Source organism: Ursus americanus, chromosome 16 (genome assembly GCF_024610735.1).
Source record: "Ursus americanus isolate L20-20 chromosome 16, mUrsAme1.1.p, whole genome shotgun sequence".
In the NCBI taxonomy this organism is placed as follows: Eukaryota; Metazoa; Chordata; class Mammalia; order Carnivora; family Ursidae; genus Ursus; species Ursus americanus.
The window spans coordinates 62,598,895-62,621,080 of record NC_142142.1 but is presented as its reverse complement, the minus strand read 5'-3'; the positions used below and the strand labels follow the sequence as shown (position 1 = coordinate 62,621,080).

General features: G+C 40.2%; 1 protein-coding gene across 7 annotated transcripts in view; it reads left to right on the top strand.

Moving 5' to 3' along the window:
- DYNC2H1 (dynein cytoplasmic 2 heavy chain 1) overlaps window positions 1-22,186 on the top strand; it is a 288,892-nt gene that overhangs the window by 76,278 nt on the left and 190,428 nt on the right. For all 7 annotated transcript variants that reach the window (XM_045797656.2, XM_045797654.2, XM_087868490.1 and 4 more), the window contains 10 exons: window positions 1,805-1,935; window positions 3,173-3,421; window positions 3,924-4,032; window positions 6,704-6,817; window positions 7,864-8,006; window positions 12,830-12,914; window positions 14,881-15,035; window positions 16,413-16,550; window positions 21,186-21,299; window positions 21,826-21,986. In XM_045797656.2, coding sequence (XP_045653612.2) covers window positions 1,805-1,935; window positions 3,173-3,421; window positions 3,924-4,032; window positions 6,704-6,817; window positions 7,864-8,006; window positions 12,830-12,914; window positions 14,881-15,035; window positions 16,413-16,550; window positions 21,186-21,299; window positions 21,826-21,986 — 1,399 coding nt within the window. The remainder of the gene's footprint in view (window positions 1-1,804; window positions 1,936-3,172; window positions 3,422-3,923; window positions 4,033-6,703; window positions 6,818-7,863; window positions 8,007-12,829; window positions 12,915-14,880; window positions 15,036-16,412; window positions 16,551-21,185; window positions 21,300-21,825; window positions 21,987-22,186) is intronic.

Sequence of the window (22,186 nt, the reverse complement as noted above, 5' to 3'; positions counted from 1 at the left end):
TACAAATAATGTTGCTAAGCTTTGGATAGGAATTGCATTAACTCTGTATATTGGTTTGGGGAGGATTGACATGCTCATTATGTGGAGTCTTCCAGTCCATGAACATGATATGTCTGTCTATTTAGATATTCTTTGCTTTCTTTCATCAGTGTGGTGTAGTTTTCAGCATGGCAGTCCTGTACATATTTTGTTAGTTAAGGAAATAAGGTTTAAAATTTTTTGAGTGCCATAGAGAAGGTGTCTTCCAGGATGACTGTATTACGTGAGGAAGAGGGGAAGGGCATTCCCGTCAAGGTGAGAACAGATGCGTAGACTCACAGGCTTGAGGAAGCTGGAGCGTCCAGTGGAGTGCAGAAGGGGACAGGAGAAGCAAGCGGTCAGGGGAGCCAGACTGCACAGGGCCTCAGTGGAAGGTTTGGCTGTTCTTCCTTAGACAGTGGGAAGCTCTGTGGGGTATGTGAGCGGTGTGGCTCTGAGTGATTCTTGTCCTGTGCACCTGTGGGATCACTAGTGAAGTTGTAGCTGGAGGGGCAGAGACGTGTCACAGGGACACAAGGTGGGAGGCTCCTGCAGCAGTTGAGGTGAGACCTGATGACAGGTGAAGACAATGACTTCAGTTGTCTGCGTGTTTCAATGTTTGCAGGCTTTTTAAGTGTCTTTTGGGAAATCTGCACAAAGTTTATCAGCAGTCATGTGTGTCTTACCACTTCTGTCTAATAGAAGTGCGGTGCTTAAATACACGTGTGTAATGAATGAACATTATATATGTTCATTATGTCTGTTAAGCAGTTGGAAGTCTGGGTGAATACGTTTTGGTATATAAGTAGTCAATAATTTAATCCACAGAATAAGGTTAAATAAATCTAAGGGGAGTGTTCAGGATTAAGGAATAATGGACTGAATTTAGAATTTAGATCCCAGGGAATATAAGAGGAGAAGAGATAAGCAGAAAACTGAGGAGTAGTGGTTGTGGCTTCTTGAGTATGGTCCTACCGATCTAAGGAAAAAAGCTTTGAAACCACAGCAGGTCATGATGGGGGCAGTGACTACGGGGATTTGGACTTGGTGGTTAGGGCGACATTGTTCCCAAGTAAGAGTTTGAGTATAGAGATTTCTGCAGAGAGGATAGTATAGGAAAAGCAGTGGTGAGGGAAAGAAGATTGTGAAGGAGCTGGGGTCCAGGGAAACTAAAGCTGTCTTTGAGCGAGCTCATGTGACAAGGGACACTTTAGGGAGCAGTCTCCCAAATGGATTGGGAGGAAAAGGTTCAGCAGAACGGTCAACAGATTTTCCTCATACAGGGATGCTGCTGTAGATAAAATAAGGGAGTTTGTTTTCTAAATAAGTTTAGTTAATTTTTCCTTTTTATAGAATAAGGGCTCTTGATGGTATTTATAAATCTGGGTTCTTTCTCCAGGAGGGTTTTGGGTTTGTTTTAGTTGCCAATTTTATTTGGAGATTGTGGAGAAAGGGAGGGAAGTAGGGAGAAAGAGAGCAAAAGGGAGAGTAGTGGGGAGCACCAGGAGGGGGACACTTTATTTGGGGAAAGAGAGGTAGGGGTCAGAGATGGAGTGGGGACACATCAGTTACTCCTCAGGGACAGTTTGACCTCGCAGTGTGAGGTCTTTGTATCTTAGCTGACCTCGTTATCTCACCAGGCACATTGTAGAGTAATTTACTTTCACGTTTCTGGGGATCTTATTTGGACAAATTAACTGAAAAAGAGTTTAGTGAGCAATGTATTTCCTGATGTTGCCATTACAAATAACATATATAGAACCAAAAATACCTTTCATTTCTGCAGACAGTTTCTATGTTACATGGGGAGCCCGACACAGCTCAGGAACAAGGGCGGCCCCAGGACAGCCACTGCCTCCCCATGGAAAACCACTCGGAAAACTGAATTCTGCAGATCTCAAGGATGTTATTAGAAAGGTATAATCTGGGGGAATCTGGGGGGCTCAGTCGGTTAAGCGTCTGCCTTCAGCTCAGGTCATGATCCCAGGGTCCTGGGATCGAGTCCCGCGTCGGGCTCCCTGCTCAGCGGGGAGTCTGCTTTTCTGTCTTCCCCACTTGCCCCCCCATTTGTGTGTGTGATCGCGCTCTCTCAATCTTTCAAATAAATAGATAAATCTTAGAAAGGTATAATTTGAATCATGAATTTGAGTTGGGATTTGGTTATGATTCTAGTCATTTAAGCAATATTTGCTGTGAGCTTTTTGAGGCAAAGTTATGCAACAGACAGATCTGGTTCTTGTGGAATACAGTTGGTTTCGGTAGATCTCATAAATGCTCGTGTACTCACACAGATGTGGGTAAGATGGCCAAGGTACATGTTGGCAGAACGTATCTGACGTTGGAATTACTAAGGAGCTTTAGTATTAATTGGAACGTCATCCTACAGCAGTGGTGTCCAAGTTCATCGAGCATTAGAATCACTTCGAGGAGGTAGGCAGGAAACACGCTGCCTCCTGGGGCCCAGCCTGAAGCCTTCTCATTCCACATTCCTCACGGACTCCCAGGTGCTGTTGCTGCTGCTGGTACACTGAAACTGGGCCACAGTGTCCTAGAGACGTGTTTTGTTCTTTCTTTGTTGTGAAATTACAATAAAGAAGGAGAAAGTGTTATACATGGTGATTTAAAATTAATACTTGCTTTGGAAGTGAGTGTGGATTTTATATCAGGACCAATTCATGCTGTGCGTGGGTGGCTCTTGCCAAGTCTGGTGTGCTTCACACTACCTCCACACATTCCAGGTGGGGCAGCCCGCACGTGGGCTTTGGATTCAGTCCCCCGAAGTGCACAACAAGAGTTCACAAGATGATTTTTTATGGTCTGCGCACACTGATGTGACTTGAAACAACTAGTAAAATTTGAGGGTTTTTCGAGTTTTTGTAATTAACCTGCTATGTCTCACTACGTTTTACTCATGGTATCAGTGGTGTCTGCAGGTATCTGATTACTGGGAGCTCTTGAACTTGTTTGGTATCACACACGATTTTTCGTAGAAGGGCTGGATTCCTGGGTAGGCTGTGGAGCATGAGAGGACACACTGCCACTTAACCCTTTTTCCAGAGTGCATCAAAAATATGAATCGTACTCTAGAGAACATTTTTGTTCTGTAATGGGGCATATATTAATTATAACATATTCTTTGTGGTTTTTTAAAAAGGGCCTTATTCATTATGGACGAGATAACCAGAATTTAGATATTTTACTTTTCCAAGAAGTGCTGGAGTATATGTCTCGGATCGACAGAGTACTGAGCTTCCCCGGAGGTTCCCTCCTCCTGGCAGGACGCAGTGGCGTGGGCCGGCGGACCATCACCTCCCTGGTCAGTCATATGCATGGAGCCGTGCTGTTTTCTCCAAAGATTTCCAGAGGGTATGAACTGAAGCAGTTCAAAAATGATCTCAAACACGTGAGTTACTCACATCTTTGCTTTGTTTGGTTTTAAATCACAACTACTTGTTACTCTAAAAGCCTTCAGAGACCATTATGTCTCTGACATACATCATAGTCTTCAATTTCGATGGTGATTTTCCCTATGAATGTTAGAAAATTCTATTTTTATGTACAAATAGGAAGAAGATTCTTACTAGGATTTCTAGCTCTCAGGGACCCTGGACTAGGAGAGGTTAGGTGGACATGGAAGGTAAAGGGAGAATTTATATAGGATACATGTGGGTATATTTAAACATGATTGTCTGTCTTAGCTGTGAAATCATATGAACATTTCCCCCACCTGTTTGTTCGTGGACTGGATTTACTTTCCGAACTATATGGCTGAAGTTTGGTTTTTACCTTTGATTACAAAGAAAGAGGGAGAAAGGAGTAAAGACAGACGTTATTTGCATAGGGAGTGGAGGTTGTTACCTGGCCACACCTGTAACGGGTGCGAAGACCTCTGTTGTCGTGTTTAGGTGCTGCATCTCGCGGGGGTGGAAGCCCAGCAGGTGGTTCTGCTGCTTGAGGATTACCAGTTTGTGCATCCTGCGTTCCTGGAGATGATCAACAGCCTTCTGTCTTCAGGCAAGTGAATGATTCCCAGTCAAAGAAAAGAAAAGTAAAATGTAAAAATCATTCAAGTAATGTTACCTTGTGTACAGTTGCCTTTCAGAGTTTGTGTGGTATGGGTTTTACTGAGGGGACGGGGTAAACACACTTGGAGCTGGAGAATTGAGAAAGCCCATTTTTATAAAATCAGGAGATTGAAGAATTATCTAAACATGATAATTATTTTTTTAAAAAAGATTTTGTTTATTTATTTGAAAGGGGGAGAGAGAGAGCATGAGCAGGGGGAGTGGGAGATGCAGAGGGAGAAGCAGACTCCCCCTGAGAGGAGAGCTTGGTGCAGGGCTCAATCCCAGGACCCCAGGATCATGACCTGAGCTGAAGGCAGACACTTAACCAGCTGAGCCACCCAGGCCCCCCCGGAAATGATTATTAGCGTTGGTGAATGTCCTGAAAAACTGGCCCTCTCATATACTTTTGTTGGGACCGTTATCTGTTACAGTCTTTTGAGAAAGTTATCAGCTGGTGTTGTTTAAAAAAATGTGCTGTACCCTTTAATATAGCCCCTCTATATTAGTATGCAGGGAAATACATAGTATAATTTATAATAGAAAATGCGATAGAACCTCACTGTCCATCGTTAGTGGAATGGTTGAATAACGGCCTTAACATGGATATGTAAATACACCATATTCTCAATATCCGAGGTCCATGTTTCCCAGATCAAGGTATGCTCTTGTTGTCTCTTGAGTCACCTGACTGTTTTCATGGTTTCCTGGAGAGGATACCTGCAATTTCCTATATGTCTTCCTTTTCTGAAGACTTTGTGACATTTATTCGAATCTCTTTATGAGTTTTCACTGTTGAAATTGGTAGGAGGTAGCTTAGTTTTAAACTTGGACCAAGATTATTTTGTTATTTAAGTACAAAGTAAACCTTATTAAAAGCTAGTTTCCATGATGTACGTGTTGGACCCAGTTTTTAGTAAATGCTTGTTTTGCGTCGTGTTAGGTGGGCTCTGAAATGAAATAGTCTTTTCTTTAGAATGTCATAGCGCTGGTTGAAGAACACATGTAATTTAGAATACGAAGTGTCTACACTTTCGTGTTCGTGTGGCTGCAGGCCGGGACTCTGGTTAGGCAGTCGGTAGGTCCGTCTCTGGCCTGAGGCCTGCAGGGGCTGAGCTGTAGCGGGGCTGCTGGGGCTCGGGACCCACTCACAGGGCCACCTCTGCACGTGTGCGGTGCGTGTCCCTGCACACTGCTTCGGTCGTCTCTAGATGGAGGTCTGTTGCTTGTGGCTGAGAGAAACTGGTCCAGCAGAGAGACTGCTTCTGTTTTGATTTTCGTTTTGTTTTGTTTGTGAAAGCAAACATCCACATAAGCATTAATGCAGTAATTATTGTTTTTACTTAAGGTAAATTAGTCTTTATTATCAAGTTATAACCGCAAAAATCACAAGTTAAATTTTACTCACATTTTTAGCAAAAAAGTATTTGATAAATACTTCCAGAGAAAATAGGCCTTTGTCTCTTTTTCCTATTTCAAATTCTTATTTGCTATAGTGGATAGTATGTACATAGAGCTAGGTTTCGTTGATAAATTTAAGGAAGCGAAAGTGTCTTGTTATGGCTGAAATTGAGAGAAAGACATAGAGCAGATTTGTGTGTGCATGTGTTTGGGTAAGTACAGGCTTAGCGGACAGGGAGTGGTCTGGCGCCTCTGGGTCGGGCCTGAGGGAAAGAAGGGATGAGGCTCTGATGGACCCTGTGTGAATGCACTGCCTTGGATGTGTAGCAAAAGGATTTTCACTTCATCTTACTGTTTCTTGCAAATTTTAAATCTATTGGTTTAATAAATGTTAAACACCTGTTATGTGCCAGGCCCAGTTCTAAACACTGGACTTACAGTGGTGAATAACATAGTTCAGCCCCACTATCAATACTTGTGGTCTCAATCCATTATGATTCACCTTTAATCATTCTGTTGTTTTGTAGCAGGCCCTGGACTCGTTCTGATTTCTAGTACAGATTCACTCATTCACTCATTAATTCATTCATCTAATAAATATTTACATTCCAGATACTTTGCTAAGGATGTTCTAGGGTTAATATTGAACATGATCAAGTATTTGTCCTTTGGGAATTCAGAATCTAATTGAGCAGGAAAGCAAAATACTTCACTCATGGTTATGTGATGTGAGACATGCTGAACAGTGATGTGTTTAGATGTGGGAAAGATAAAGAGTGCTTTTCCCCGGCACCCGGGAAGTCAGCACAGCAGTGTCTCCTAGAACACATGGAAATTTTGGGGGGAAGGTAAAGGACAAGGAAGACTGTGTATAAAATCCAGGGAGAGGGAGTATTTCATTATATTTACGGGACACAAAGAAGGTCATTGAGGCTAGAATACAAGGTCTTGTATGGGAGGGGTGGAGGAGAACCCACAAAGACAGGTGGACAGCTAGACGATCCACTGTCTGGACGGCTTGCTCAGGGGTTTGAGTTTTGTCAAATGAGGGTGACAGAGGTAGATTTGTGAGTAATAGACAGGTGATAGGGTTGTATATTTTTGGAAACAGCCTGAATAAGAGCAGACTGATACAAAAGTAGAACAAGTATCATGGATGTAAAATGTGTTTAAATTGGGGGTAATACAGCTAAAATTCACGAGAAGTGCCTGTTCCATAGGTGAAGTTCCTGGACTCTATACCCTTGAAGAATTGGAGCCTTTGCTGTTGCCTCTCAAAGATGAGGCTTCGCAGGATGGTTTTTTCGGACCAGTCTTCAATTACTTCACATACAGTAAGTGACTGTATTGAATTCATCAATTCAAACTCTGGTTTATGTGAAATAAATAGCATTTAATTTGCCATATTTTCTCATTAGGTTACAAAGGTATTTTAAATCTTGGGTCTATTTAGTAATTTATACTTTTTTCTTTTTTATGGTGCTTTTAGAAAAGCTAACCTATAGTAAAATCATGTTAGCAAAATTTTAGAAAAGGGAAAGATGAAACTGTTTTAATCTTCCTTGGAATATTTACTTCACTGCTTTTGTTTCTGTGTGGTAAAACTAGTGTTTAGAACCCTTCTGTCTTAGAAATTATTGAGCTGTTTAGATTTTGCCAGACTCTCTAGTTTTTTCTAGCTCAGCAGCTTTCTCTGACGACAGAAGCAGTGTGATGTGCACTGCAGATATCTCACATGGAAGAAGTTGGTATAAGGCACTAATAATACCACCCAGACACTACTACACTTAGCTCCTTTCTGTCCCTGAAGGAACGTTTATTATTGAAACAGAGAAACTGGTTAAAGAGCTACCATCCCCTCCCTCTCCTTCAAGTTCATAAGGAAACTGCAACGCCTCTGAGAAACAGATCATCCCAGTGCTATCCGAAACAGTTTCAGAACATAGAAAATGAAGCAGTTTCCAAATTTCTTTTCATAAAGGGAAAATAATATTGATACAGAAACAGGAAAAATATATTTCTCCTAAAAGAAAATTGGAGACCAATTTGCTTGTGAATATTGAAACCAAAATCTTTGAAAGAAAAATTGTAAAGTAGAATCTAGTATCACATTTGAAAAGTAACAAAAAACAGCAATATGTTTTATACACTTGTCTTCTTCCTGAATTCCTTCTGGATCTTTTCTCTTAGCTTGCAGACACACACAGAAGTATTTTTTAAAATAAAATCTTAACTGTAGTATTGTATAATGGCTCCTACCCTTTCATTTTAGAAAATTTTAAACTCATAAAAGCAGACCGCATAAACTCAAAAAAGATTTCCCCAAATATTATTGTTGTAATGTCCATAATAATTTTCTTATATATATATATTTTTTTAGGAATTCAGCAGAACTTGCATATTGTCTTGATAATGGACTCTGCAAATTTAAACTTCATAATAAACTGTGAGAGTAATCCCGCTTTGCATAAGAAATGCCAAGTGTTGTGGATGGAGGGCTGGTCAGATAGCAGCATGAGGAAAGTAAGTTAACATTGAAGTATGGAAATGAAAAATAGCATATTTTCTTTTTGAAGTTACAGATTTTCCTGACTTTGCTTTGGTGTTTGTTATATTACCTTAATTGTGACGCTGAACATACATGTTTGCAAACCTCTCTCTTTGCTTTATGCTCTTGTATGACATTGTAGTCGAGTGTAGAACTTCAGGCCTACAGAGGTACTTACCGCACTTTAAACTTTTTATTCATTTCATTAGCTAGCCTATGATAAAAACGTCACAGCAGTAATTTTAGCCATTTTTTAAAATTTATTTTTTATTTTACTTTATTTTATATTATATTTTATTTATATTTATATATATAGTATTTTATTTTATATTTTATTTTATTTTTCTATTTTTCTATTTTTTATTTTTTAATTTTTTTATATTTTATTTTATATTTTATTTTATATATTCTATATATTTTTATTTTATTTCATATTTTTATTTTTTATTTTTTAAATTTTTTAATTTTTTAGTTTTATTTATTTATTTAAAAAAAATTTTTTATTTTAATGTTAGTCACCATACAGTACATCATTAGGTTTTGATGTCATGTTCCATGTTTCATTGTTTGTGTATAACACCCAGTGCTCCATGCAATATGTACCCTCCTTAATACCCATCACCGGGCTAACCCATCCCCCTCCCCTCTGAAACCCTCAGTTTGTTTCCCAGGGTCCATAGTCTCTCCTGGTTCATTCCCCCTTCTGTTTACCCCCCCTTCATTCTTCCCTTCCTTCTCCTACCGATCTCCCTGCTATTTCTTATGTTCCATAAATGAGTGAAACCATATGATAATTGTCTTTCTCTGCTTGACTTATTTCACTTAGCATAATCTCTTCCAGTTCCATCCATGTTGATGCAAATGTTGGGTAATCATCCTTTCTGATTGTAGCCATTTTTTAAATTGAAATCTTTTAAAAAAAATACCTATCGTTATGGTGCTGAGTGTTGGGAGGGGATGTGTTTGAAGTGTGAGCTCATTGCACAGTCTTTTTTTTTTTTTTTTTTTTTTTTAAAGATTTTATTTATTTATGTGACAGAGAGACAGCCAGTGAGAGAGGGAACACAGCAGGCGAGTGAGAGAGGAAGAAGCAGGCTCCCAGCAGAGGAGCCCGATGTGGGACTCGACCCCGGAACGCCGGGATCACGCCCTGAGCCGAAGGCAGACGCTTTAACGACTGCGCTACCCAAGCGCCCCTCATTGCACAGTCTTAACTAGACGCCTCTGCCATTGCTTTGTTTGATAAATGTTTGCAGCATTGTCTCTTTAAGTAATATTTATATTCTCTATCATTCATTTCTTCATTTTTGTGTAATAGAGGTATAGACTGTGGCCTATCATGAGTCAGAGGAAGGAGTGTAATTTGGGATAAAAGACAAGGTTTTACAGATGAGTTGATATTTTAGTTAGATTTCAGCAAGTAGATAAAGGACAGGAAAATTATTCTAGACTTAAGAGGCCACATGAACGAGAGGCTTCATTAAGAAGTAATTATTGGGTCTCTAATAGGTGCCACTGTTCTGTCTGTTGGGTTATAGGAGAGAAAAAGCAGACAAAAGTCCCTGCCTGCATGGAGTTTACATGGTTTTGGGGGATTGCTGGGGGGAAGCCTCCTTCACAGAGATCTTGAGAGGACAGCATACTTGGCGATTCTAAGGGTCAGCAGGAAGCCCATTCAGCAGTTAGAGCATGATTCAGAGGGAAAGTAGTTGGGGATGAGGTCAGGGAAGTAGGAGGACAGCAGCTAGGATGGGGCTTTGTGAGCCATTCTAAGGAGGTTAGCTTTTTCTGGCAACAGGTGAGGGAGCCTTTGGAGGTTTTTGAACAAAACTGTTCTAACGTTTTAGTGGGATTACTTTGGCTTCTGGGTTGACAGTAGACTCTCAAAGGCAAGGGTGGAATTAGTTACAGAGCTGTTGCAGTCATCCAGGTGAGAGAGAAGGATGGTGTGCGTTAGGGATGGAATAGTAGAGGTGGTGAGAAGTGGTTGGATTCTGAATGTGTTTTACTGTAGAAACAACCAAATTTGCTGATAGATTGTAGTAACATGTAAAAGGAGGTGAGGACTCAAGGATACTGCCAAGGATGTTGGCTTAAGTCCTCGCAAGGATGGGGTAACTGTCCATGGAAAACGGGAAGGCTGAGAAGAGCATTTTGAGAGGAGAATATGAGGCTTCCAGTTTTAGATGTGTTCAATTTGTGACGTCACACATCCAAGCTGCAGAGCGGAGAAGGCATCTGGATATAGGAGTCTGGAGCTCAGGGGAAAGAAAGGTCAGGCATCCAGGATAAAAATTAGAAATTGTCACAGTGTAGGTGGTATTTAAAGCTCTGAGAATGAATGATATCACCAAGGAATGAGCGTTGACTACAAGGTGGAAAGAGTCAAGGACTGAAGTCTGGGGCTCTCCTTCAACATGAAGAGGTTGATGTCAAGAGGAGGGAACAGCAAATGATACTGAGAAGGTGCTGCTGGGGAGACAGGAGGGAAACCAGCAGAGTGTGAAGACGCGCGAAGACTGTGTTTCAGGGGAGTGGCACACGCAAGTAGATGAGGCCTGGGAGTTGATTGTTGGCTCTAGCAACGTGGAGGTCATTGGTGAGGCTGATAAAGCAGGTTCAGTTAGCAGCTGCCACGCTGGAATGTGTTTCAGAAAGAAGAAGAGGATTGGAGAGAGTGAATGTGGTCACCTCTTGTGAGGAATTTTGTTGTAAAGCAGAAGAGAGAAATGGATCAGTAGGAAGGAAGTAGGTAAAAATAGTGCTTTTTTTTTTTTTTTTTTTTTTACTTTTAAGACAGGACGTACTATTGCATGTTCATATGCTGTTGGGAATGCAAACAAGGAAGCAAAAATATATGAAAGGCAGGGAAACATTGTGGAGCAGACTACGTATGGGTCTAGGGCATGAGAGGACTAGGGCTGGCCTTTGCAGCAAAGAAAGCAGAGTGCAGGGGCCCAGCTCTGGGTAAGTGGGCAGCTGTGGTATTGGGAAGAGTTGGACACTCTTGTGATTGTTTATGTTTCCTCAGTGAAAGGAAGTAAGGTGATGAGTTCAGAGAAAAGCTGAGGGAAGTTTGTGGAGTCCTGAAGGGATGCAAGAAGATACGCAGAGCAGTTTGGAAGAGTGAAAGGGGGAGGCTGAGGGCTGGGTGGCGCAAGGGTTGGCATGGGTTAGCGATCGGAGTTCAGCGGAGCCAGGCAGCAGGTTGTTTCCCTCTGTCACGTGTGCGCTCACAAGCGCAGGCCTGCAGTGGATGCTTGCTTGCGTTTGGCCAGCTTTGGGGCTTCATTCCCCCAGTATGACTGAGCGAGTGAGGGCCAGAGGGTTGTAAGCTTGCGATAGGACGACGGTGAATGGCAGTGGGGCGATGTTCAAATCCGTGGATCACAGGTCGTAGTGGAACGTGAGGGTCATTGACCTTCTGAAGGGAATGAGCTGGGGCTGAGTTGGCTATTTGCGAGTGAGACGATGGAATGATGTCAGTTATTGTTAGTGACGCGGTCTCAGGATCTGACCAGTTGAGGTGGGGTGTGATTGGTCGAGGAAAAGGTGGTGGGGAAGATAACAGAAGGACAGGAGTTGAGGAATTGAGAGGTGAAGGTATTAATAGGAATTAAGAGACTTAATATGCCATTTTTATCTCTGAGGGGGGAAAATGGAGGTAAAGAGGAGCGTGGGCCAATCCAGCCGGGAACACTGTGCCGGTGGACGGTATTGTTTAGGGGTGGAGCATTGTTGTGTCACCCAGCTTTATTGAGCTATAACTGGTAAATAAAAATTGTACATATTTAATGCATACAGTGTGGTGTTTTCATATATGTATATCTCATGAGATGTTACATAATCCAGCTAATTGAAATAAGGGATAGACTATTTTAAAGAAAGCAAGTTTCCTAAGAAAAATTTTCAATTGATTTGAAAGGATACATTTAAAATGTTCTCCCAGAGGCTCGAGGGTTTTGGCAGAAATCAGTGAACATGTCTGAGGAGAAAACCGTACTCTCTGGTCATGAACCATGGCACTTTCAAGTTCTTCGTCAGTTAAGGGATCTTTTGTGTGACATCGTGTTTAGTCTGGGGGAATCAGGAAGTGATGCTTTGACCGCATACCTGGACTCCTTGTGCTTCCTGTTGCAAAAATGTCAGCGTATCTACTACTCTCATTTTCTTCCCAGGAAACTGAAGAGTATTTTACTTCTGTTTTTTTGTGTGTTTTAAATGAGTGCTCTTATCAGAGTATCATACTTTGCATCATAATAATGATCTCTTTATGCAACTTGACCTTCTTAATTGTGATAGTGGCAAAATCCTAGTGGTAGCTTGACAACAGATAGTTTTTAGTATTCTCCGTTATGAAATTGTTAATTACCAGTTGTGGAATTACTTTCATTTACTGTTAGTTCCTCCTTACTCAGGAAACCTCAGAATCCTTACAATCCTGTTATGCCCTGGTGTCAAATAAAGCTTTTTATTTTTCTTACTGTATGATTTTAAATGCCATTTGTGATTATCTTCTAATTCAATCCAAACTGTGATCTCTTTCATTTCATACGGTCTAATCATTTTTCAAGAGAGGTGTTGTCAGTAATTTGCAATCAACTAATGGTTGGCGTGGGTCAAAAGCTTGTCTAGGAAGTCATGTCTTCTGAAGATGGATATATTCATTATTTCTCTTAGTCTTTGTAAGAAACCTAGAAGAAAAGTGCTTTGTTTTGTTTTTTAACCTCTGATATTGGATTTATTTAAACTTTTTCATACTGGGTTGAGATTTGAAGAAATGCTCTCCCTGTTTCAGATACCAGAAATGTTATTCAGTGATACAGATGGCAAAGAAAAATATAACGACAAAAAAAGGAAAGAAGAAAAGAAAAAAAACTCAGGTAGTATTTTGATGAAATTGACTTTGTGAAATAATTGCCATTTTCTGATATTACAGATTCACTAAAGATTCACAGAGATTGTGAATTTGAATAATGATAAACTAACATAAAGGTTTCTTTTTTCTTAAAGATTTATTTATGTATTTGAGAGAGAGAGAGCATGAGCAGGAGGAGTGGAGGGAGAGGGAGACAGAGTCCCAAGCGGACTCTGCACTGTGTGTGGAGCCTGATGCAGTCTTGATATCACAACCCTGAGATCGTGACTGGAGCCGAAACGAAGGGTCGGATGCTTTTAACCGACTGAGCCAGCCAGGCGCTCCATAACAAAGATTTCTTTTGATGGAAACTAAACTAAAGCTCTCTTTATTTATAAACTCATGTTTATGTCGTTTTATACAGGAGCTGACTCATTATCTATTGTTTACAGTTAAGAAGTTAAACAATTCTATTCTTGGCCCAGATGATCGCATGTTCTACTTACATTGTCTAAACGGCTAAACTTTTCTATTAGTTTTCACTTTTCACTTTGATATGTCACAGCATGCAACTCATACAAGAAAAAGTTTTATGGTGTTCTTTGAGTGTGGACATAATATTTTCTTAATTAAACTCTCATTTTTTCTAGTTCCAAATTAACTTTGAATGTGGTTTTTTTTTTTTTTTTTTTTTTAGTATAGCATATTCATTAATTTATTTTTCTAACCATCTAGCATCAAATAGTTATTGAACTTGTTTTACCTTAGGTACTGGGCTGGATGCTAGAGATGAGTTAGGAGCTCCTAGTGTAATGAGGAATAGCAGGAATTATGTTCTATAGGAACGTAAACTCTGAAACAAAGTGAGTTGAATGACGGTAGGAGTTGATATGAAGTGCCTTTCAAAGTGAGACAGCTTACTGGCAGGTGTTACAGCAAATGGACATGGGCAGATGGGCATGGGGAAGGGTGTTCTGGTTAGAGTGACCAGCATGGAAAAGGCTCCGAGAAATCAACCAGCTGTGTTACTGGATTTGTGAACAGCCCAACGGCTGAGATACGGACGTGTGAGCGGTAGAGTACTAGATGAAGAGAAGGCAGGCGGCTCCGGTCCCGTAACAACAAGCTTCCCATGTCCTGCTAAGGAATTCGGATTCTGACTTGTGGGTGATCTGTGGTCATTGAGAGGTTTTAGCAGAGATGTAACCAGAGTCTTACTGTAGAAACGGAAGTGTCTGGGTGCATGCTTTTCCTCAGTTACTGGAAACTCTGGGGGTGTAGGGAGAAGCTGAAGGCGATCAGACCCCTGAGGAAGGCCATTGCGGTAATCCAAGAGGAAGGAATGGACTTGGGGGTACCAGGAGGCATTCTGAGGGGGGCCTGATGACACAGTGGCTGCAGTACACGAGGAAGGAGGACGCAAGGACGTTTCTCAGGGTTCTGGCTTAGAACAGTGATGAGAAGCTGACTTTAGTAACCGAGGTAGAGAATACGAAAGAACGTAGATTGAGGCAGTGAGAGGAAGATAACGTGTTCAGGAACGGATGTGTTGCATACCGTGTGAACTGACTCTTCATTTTTTGGCTTTGGAGGTCCTGTTTCACCCAGTGTCAAGTGACAGTGGATCTGTGTTCCTTGGTTTGGTGTTTCTTTCCCATTCAAGCAGCTTTTATTGTGCTTGCTTCTGTATTACATGATCTGTAGTTCTAACTAATTTATATGCTGTGACAACCTGTAGATTTCTCTTTCTTGCTGCAGTAAAAGTGTTCAGAGGAAATATGTCACAGTGGACAGATATACTGAAGTTAAGTAATTCAAATTCATAAGGAACACGGGAGCTGTGAATAGATGTACCTTCACACAGAGATGATACCTCGATTTATAGTTCTCTAGGTGGAGTTAGCTGGTGTGAAATAAATATAGTTAAGATGATTTTCTCTAATTCACAATGGATCATTTATATATTAAATCATTTTGTTTTCTCTTTCTAGTTGATCCCGATTTTCTAAAATCATTTTTATTAATCCATGAATCTTGTAAAGCATATGGTGCTACCCCAAGCCGATATATGACATTTTTACGTGTGTATTCTGCCATCAGTAGCAGCAAGAAAAATGAACTATTAAAAAGACAGAGTCATTTGCAGGTACAGTATTGGTAATCTCAAATTATTTTACTTATCTCTGGGGAGCAAGGGTTTCTGTATATCACAGTCCGTTGCCCATGGCATGTATTTGGTGTACGTGAGTATGGGACTGTGTTACATGCCTTAAAACAGTCTCACCTACCTATACTGCTCGTTGGGATACTGATGGTTTTTTGAGTTTTATTTAGATTCAATAATTGTTTTTTTTCTCCACTGGATGGTATTTATGTGCTTTTGATAGTTTATGTGATCTTTAAAAGTTTCTTTAACGTGAAAGCGTTTTTAGAAATTCAGAAATGTCTATTAATTAAAACAAAATAACTGAAGTTAAGCTTTATACTAACCTTTAAAATTAAAATTATACCTTATAAAATACTTTTATCTGTCAGTACATTCTGAACAGTTGTCTTTCTCCATTTTTGTAATTACAAAGCTTCAACTTAAATGTGGCGTTAAAATGCCAGCCTCAGACATTGTCTGAGAGCGTTTCCTCTCCAGAGTCCTAGTGTTGCTCTGTTAGTGTCGTAAATTGGGGTCCATCCTAATCCACAGTTACCTTTATCTCTCTTTCTAATGATTCACTTTCATGCAGAGCAGGCCACTAACTATACGTGCTCTGGAAAGGTCATTGTCTTGATTGACTTCTCTGTGGTGCTGTGGGTGGGTTACTTGAACTTGCTGACCTGCAGCTCAACTGGGGCACTTGTGTGTGAGTGTAGTAGACGGAGAACCAGCATGATTCTGTCCTCTCTGTTGGGTGCTCAGTAAATACTGGTTGTATTGCTTTATGCCATTACTGTCTTCCCAGATCTTCTCATTTGTTGGATGACAGAAACCCAGCTCACATTGTAGAAGAGAGGGAATGTTTTTCGTGTCCATTCCTTGGATTACTCATGGGCAGTGGGATGGGGTGCCGTAATGTCCAGCCCAGGGTCCGATGTCCACCCAGGAGCAGGCCTTGAGTCCTTTTACGTAGTCAGGGAGACTGAGACATGGAAAAGCTTTGCTGAGTTCTTGCTTGCTTTCTGTTTTCTGTCTCAGAATTCAGTGGGTAAAAATCCTGGTCTCGAAGCTCCCAACTATGTGTTGATCTGATCAGCTTTACTGTGACAGTTTAAAATCTGTTTTTCTTCTATGCCTCTGTGGAGTCTTGCACTACATCTTAATGGGTATATGGTCGAATGCGTCATTCTGATTTGCAGTAAGGAAAAACCCAAGTCCACTTGCAAGCATTTGCAATCTTTCTTAAAGATTTCCTTCATTCTTTCTTAAAGATGAATTCCGTGGTATATATATCCCACATCTTCTTTATCCATTCATCAGGATAAAGTGTATAAAATTCCTTTTTTTAAATGTCAATTGGTTTTACTGATGCAGGCTGGTGTGTCTAAACTGAATGAAGCCAAAGCCCTTGTGGACGAGCTGAACAGAAAAGCTGGAGAACAAAGTGTGTTACTTAAAATTAAGCAGGACGAAGCCGATGCTGCCCTTCAGGAGATCACAGTGTCAATGCAGGTAACGTTCGAGGGGGCAGGAGAGTACAGACGCACGGGGACCGCTTCTGCCTGATTGTCAGTGTGAACAGGAGATCACAGTGTCAATGCAGGTAACGTTCGAGGGGGCAGGAGAGTGCAGACGCACGGAGACCGCTTCTGCCTGATTGTCAGTGTGAAAAATTACACGTTTACTTACATGGATTTAAAAACATTTCTCGTCTGTGCTGAGTCAGACCGATGGTATTAAGTACTTGAGCTTCTCAGTTCACCCTATGCTAATACAGCTAAACCCTATAAATACAGAAGCATTTGAAGTTGGTATAGGTTTGTCTGTGAGTGATTTTGTTAGTTTACCCTCTACTAGTTAAGTTGATATTTTCCTTTATTTTTAAAAAAATTATCTCCTTCAGGCTTTAAGGGTTTTTTTTTCTCTTGCCTTTAATATTCTCAAGATTTACAAAGTAAGTCTTTATTTATTTTACTTATACTTTCATGATATTTTAATATTTTGATTCTATCCACTTTTTGCCATTGCCGTTCCTTTGTTGAACCTCGCAGAGGAGATTTCTTTGGCGTTCTTCTCGGCGCAGGGGCTACGTCCGCGCACCCTCCCCATGCCCTTGCCAGTGCCTCTGTGCTGACTGCCACCACATCCATCTCTCTCATCCTTCAGCCCTACTCTCTCATCTGAGCTTCAGACTCAGACCCCCAATAATCTGCTACACATGTCTTCTTAGAAGTCTGTGAGCGTTATGGCTGGGCCATATTCCATTGTGTGTGTATCACATCCCACATCTTCTTTATCCATTCATGAGTCCACGGACACTTGGGCTGCTTCCATATCTTGTCTATTGTAGATAATGCTGCTGTGAACATAGGGGTGCATGTGTCCCTTAATTGATTAGTGTTTTTGTATCTGTTGGGTCAACACCTAGGTGTGATTACTGGCTCATAGGGTAGCTCTATTTTTAACTTTTTGAGGAACCTCCATACTGTTTTCCAGAGTGGCGGCACCAGTTTGCATTCCTGCCAACCGTGCAAGAGGCTCCTATTCTCTACATCCTCACCAACATCTGTTGTTTTCTGTGTTGTTGACAGTATAGCTAATTATTCAAGACAGAACTTACAAATTATATTAGACTTACGTTCCCTTAGTCCCCACCTTTAATGAGTCACTAAGCTCTGTAAGTTTACCTCCTTGGTTATGTCTCGTGTATGTTCTCCATCTTTGTTTTGGTAACTATTAACCATACTGCAAGTCTAATGCCTCTTGTGATTAAATTAACTTCAATATTTAATAGACTCATAAAATAATAAGGTTGGGAGAATTGTGATTTAAAGACTTAGTATTGAGGGCGCCTGGGTGGCTCATTTGGTTGAGCGTCTGCCTTCGGCTCAGGTCATGATCTCAGGGTCCTGGGATCGAGTCCCGCATTGGGCTCCCTGCTCAGTGGGGAGTCTGTTTATCCTTCTCCCTCTGCCCCTCCCCCTGCTCGTGCTCTAAGTAAATTAAAATATTTTTTAGAAAGAAACTATTGAGCTGTAGTAATCAAGGCAGTGTGAGACTGGTGTAGTGATATAACAGATCATTGGAACATAATGAAATTCAGAAATAGACTAACATGTTCATACTTAATTGATTTTATACAAAATGCTAGTTAAATGGGGAAAGGATAGTCTTTTTAAAAAATGGTATTTGAATATCCATGTAGAGAAAAATAAACAAGACCTTTACCTTAAACTTGTACAAATATTAACTGAATATAGGTTATAGATCTAAACATACAGCATAAAATTATAAAACATTGGAAAAAAACATGAGAAAATCTTTATGATGTTGGGCGAGACAAAGATTTTTTAGATGTGATACCAAAATGGAAGAAGAAAAAAATTGATGAATTGGACCCCACTGAAATTAAAAACATCGCTCTGTGAAATAAGTTCTGAAGAAAATTAAAAGGCAAGTCACAGACTGGGAGAAGTTATTTACAAAACATAAATCTGATAAATGAATTGCATCCAGAATATACAGAAACCATTAGAACACAATAATAAAAAGTCTAATTTAAAAATGGACAAAAGATTTGAAGATACCCTGCATGATAGAAGACAGAAAGGGCCAATAAATGCATGGAGAGATGCTCAACATGGTCATTGATCAAGAAAATGTAATCCCCTTATTTGCAGACATTGAAAGTATTGCTCCATTTTCTTCCAACTTCTGTTGTCATGACTGAAACACTCCAAGTTCTGTTAAGTTCTGATCCTTTGCGGGTGAACTTTTTCTTTTTTCCCCTCTCTTGAGACTTTGTGGAAGTCATTGTTCTGAAGGTGACACGATCTGCCTTGGCTTAGGTTTACTTTCGTTCAGTGTGTTGGACACTGTGTGGATTCCCCCCCCCCCGGGACACTTCTCTGCGCAGTCCCAAGAGGTGTCCACGTGTCATGTGGTTGGTACGTCCCTCCTTCCATGTCTCTTCCCTCTCTCGGATGCTATTACTTGGACTGTGGACTTTCCTGTCTGCTTCTCTAATTTTCTTTTGTTTTCTCACCTTTTTCCTCTTTCTTTTTGCTCTACTTCCATTAAAATTTCTTCGTTTTCTAATTCTCCTCTTGAATTTTTCACTCCTGCTATGATGTCATCTCTCAAGAGATTTCTTTAGCCTCTAAATGCTTCCTTTTGGCAGTGTCCCTTTTTTGGTCTCTTTGTGTTGCATCATCTCCGCTTAGCTCTCAAGGACACTTTATGAAGTCTTCTGTTTCCCAGCTATATTTTCTTATGTATTTTTTCATACTTGATTGTTTTATTCTTATTCACAGAAGAAGCTTTCTTTGTGTGTTTGGTCATCTTCATTGGAAATCTGAGTGTGGGTAGGGTTCTTAGGGACTCTGAGCCTCACGGGAGGATATCTCGACTGACTAGAAGGACATAGTCAAGGTTTCCCCTCACATGCCAAAATAATTCCATTGGCACGTGGGGAACTCCCAAAGTAATAACATTTCCAGATAGGTGATGTTTATGTACGCCAGTGTTTCCAAGATACTGCTCCTGAGTACCTGACCTGGTAAGTAATGTAATAGAAAATCACATGTAATTTTCATACTGTAAAACTTCAGCAGTTTTCCTCAAGGTGTTTTGGAAGCAAATTAATATAAAGATTTATGTAAAGAAGACAGCCATTTTTATTATTAAAAAATACCTGTGAACTACTTACGTTTAAAGAGTAATTTGACATGTAAAACAAGTGGAGGCCACGTAAAGGATAATGCTGTCGACAACTGCGTGTTTACAAAGGAGACCATTCAGCAGTACCTGTGCCCGTGAGCTGGCAGACTAGTGACCTGTAGCGAGGGACGCGACGGCTGTGCTGCTCTGTTGTCGGGCTGTTCGCAGAAGGGTTTTCTGTGACTCCAGCTAGTTGTATTGCCTAGCTGAGACACAGAAGAGCAGCCGTGTATCTTGTAAGTTAACAATTTTGCTTAATTATAAATAGACATTTCTGTTCATTATTTTATAGAAAAGTGTAGTCTGGAGAGACAGCTAAATCTCAAACTGTAAACTTCCAAAGCTTGCAGCTCCGGGTTTGCGACAGAAGAAACGTACAAAGGAAATGCTGCAGAGTCTCAGAGTAGGGATAACTTCCAGTTGCTAGAGCGGGCTAATAAAAGAAGCAACCCAGGAGCTGGGCCTTTAAGGGTTTTTATGTGTGAGATGGAGAACACAAGTTCCCTTCTGAGGAGCGGAGGTAGAGATGTGAAGGTAGACACGCCGCGGAGCACAGACAGTTCCAACTGGACTGACGTGTAAGGGGCTGCGGGTGAGACTGGAACCACCTGGTCCGTCTTCAAAGTCTCTGTGCCCTGCCTGCACCCACATGAAGTATTTCAATGTATTTGGCAACAGAGCACCAGCTATTCGTTTTTAAGCTCCCTGAATGATTAGAACGTAGTTGAGAACCACTGATGCAAGGACTCTGAAAGATTTCTTGACGGATTTCCTCTTTGGTTTTTCAGTTAGTATCAATAAACCAAATATAAACAGTCATAATAATCATTTTTACGTATGTGGGATCCTTGAATTTTGTGTGCATGAACAGAGTTCACATGTTACTGATATATAATTTAGTGTTCTTTGAGTCTGTACTGATTTTTGTTGAGTTACCATATTATTATATCATGATTTGATTAATTTTTGTCTAAAATATAGAAACACAAACTTCTAATATACTGTAGTCTCTAAGAGTTGTTAGTCTTTACTGTTAGAATTATAGAAACTTTATTTTTAGTTTGTTCATTTATGAAATGAGCATAATATATTAACCTATCTGGAGTATTTATTGCAAGTGTTAAATGTGTATTATAATTTTCTAAGTTATGTAATTCTGAGTGGCTTGATTTTTATATAATCATTTATTACTTTGCTATTCAGAAAAAATAAAACAAATAAAGCATAGAAGCTTACTGATAGTAAATATATCATAAATTATAGCATTTGTTTCGCAGGCATCTTAGAAACTCTCAGTGAACATTAGAAAAACATTTAATAGAAAATGTTATTTTAAAATAACTTTTATTTTTGATACCATGCTTTAAAATATCAAGTGCATGAAAATTAATGGGAAAGCCATTTAAATTTAAATGCCGTTTCCTGTAGGATGCTAGCGAGCAAAAGACAGAACTTGAAAGACTGAAGCACAAAATAGCAGAAGAAGTTGTTAAAATTGAAGAAAGAAAAAACAAAATTGACGAAGAATTGAAAGAAGTGCAGGTAAGCTACGAGGGGCGCATAGTCAGAGCTGCGTCTGGCTGCCCACTGTGTCGGGAGTTCTAGCCGTGTCAGCAAGTGTGGCTCCCGACCAGGACAGACTTCATGGAAGAGAAGCAGGAAGGAGGGTCTGTTGGGAGAAGCAAGGTCATCAAAAACCATCTGTGATTTCTGTGAGCCGTGTTGTTGGAGTGTTGAGGAGAAAAACGTGTTGTAGGGAAATTAAGTCGAACTCTTAGGATCTTTTTTTGGTTCCTCACTAGGTTATAGCCACAGAATATCAGGAGCCTCTTGAAAATTGCAAATTGTCTGAAAACAAATTAGATTTTCTAAATAGGACTCTTATAGTTATGGTGGTAAGAATTTGAAGATTTTGTATTTTGTGGTTTCAAAACATTTTGATATTTGAAGAGAACAGATATTAATAACTAGAGTTATTTTTAATAAAATGACAAATATTCAATAACTTCTAGACTTAGTGATTTTTACATACATATTTTGAAATTAAAAATGCTCTTTGTCTTTTTAGCCTCTAGTCAATGAAGCTAAACTAGCAGTTGGAAACATTAAGCCAGAATCTCTTTCAGAAATTCGCTCACTGCGTATGCCTCCTGATGTCATCAGAGATATTCTTGAGGGCGTTTTAAGGTTGATGGGTATCTTTGATACATCTTGGGTGAGCATGAAAAGGTAAGTTTTTGAATTTGTGAAAAATGTTATTATTTTACCAGTGAAGTACACATGGATTGGTTGATTGATTCATTTATTTAGATTTATTTTTAAGTAATCTCTGTATCCACTGTAGGACTTGAACCCACAACCCCACGATCAAGAGTCACATTCTGTCCTGAGTGAGCCAGCCAGGCACCCCTCTTTCGTATTTTATTTTA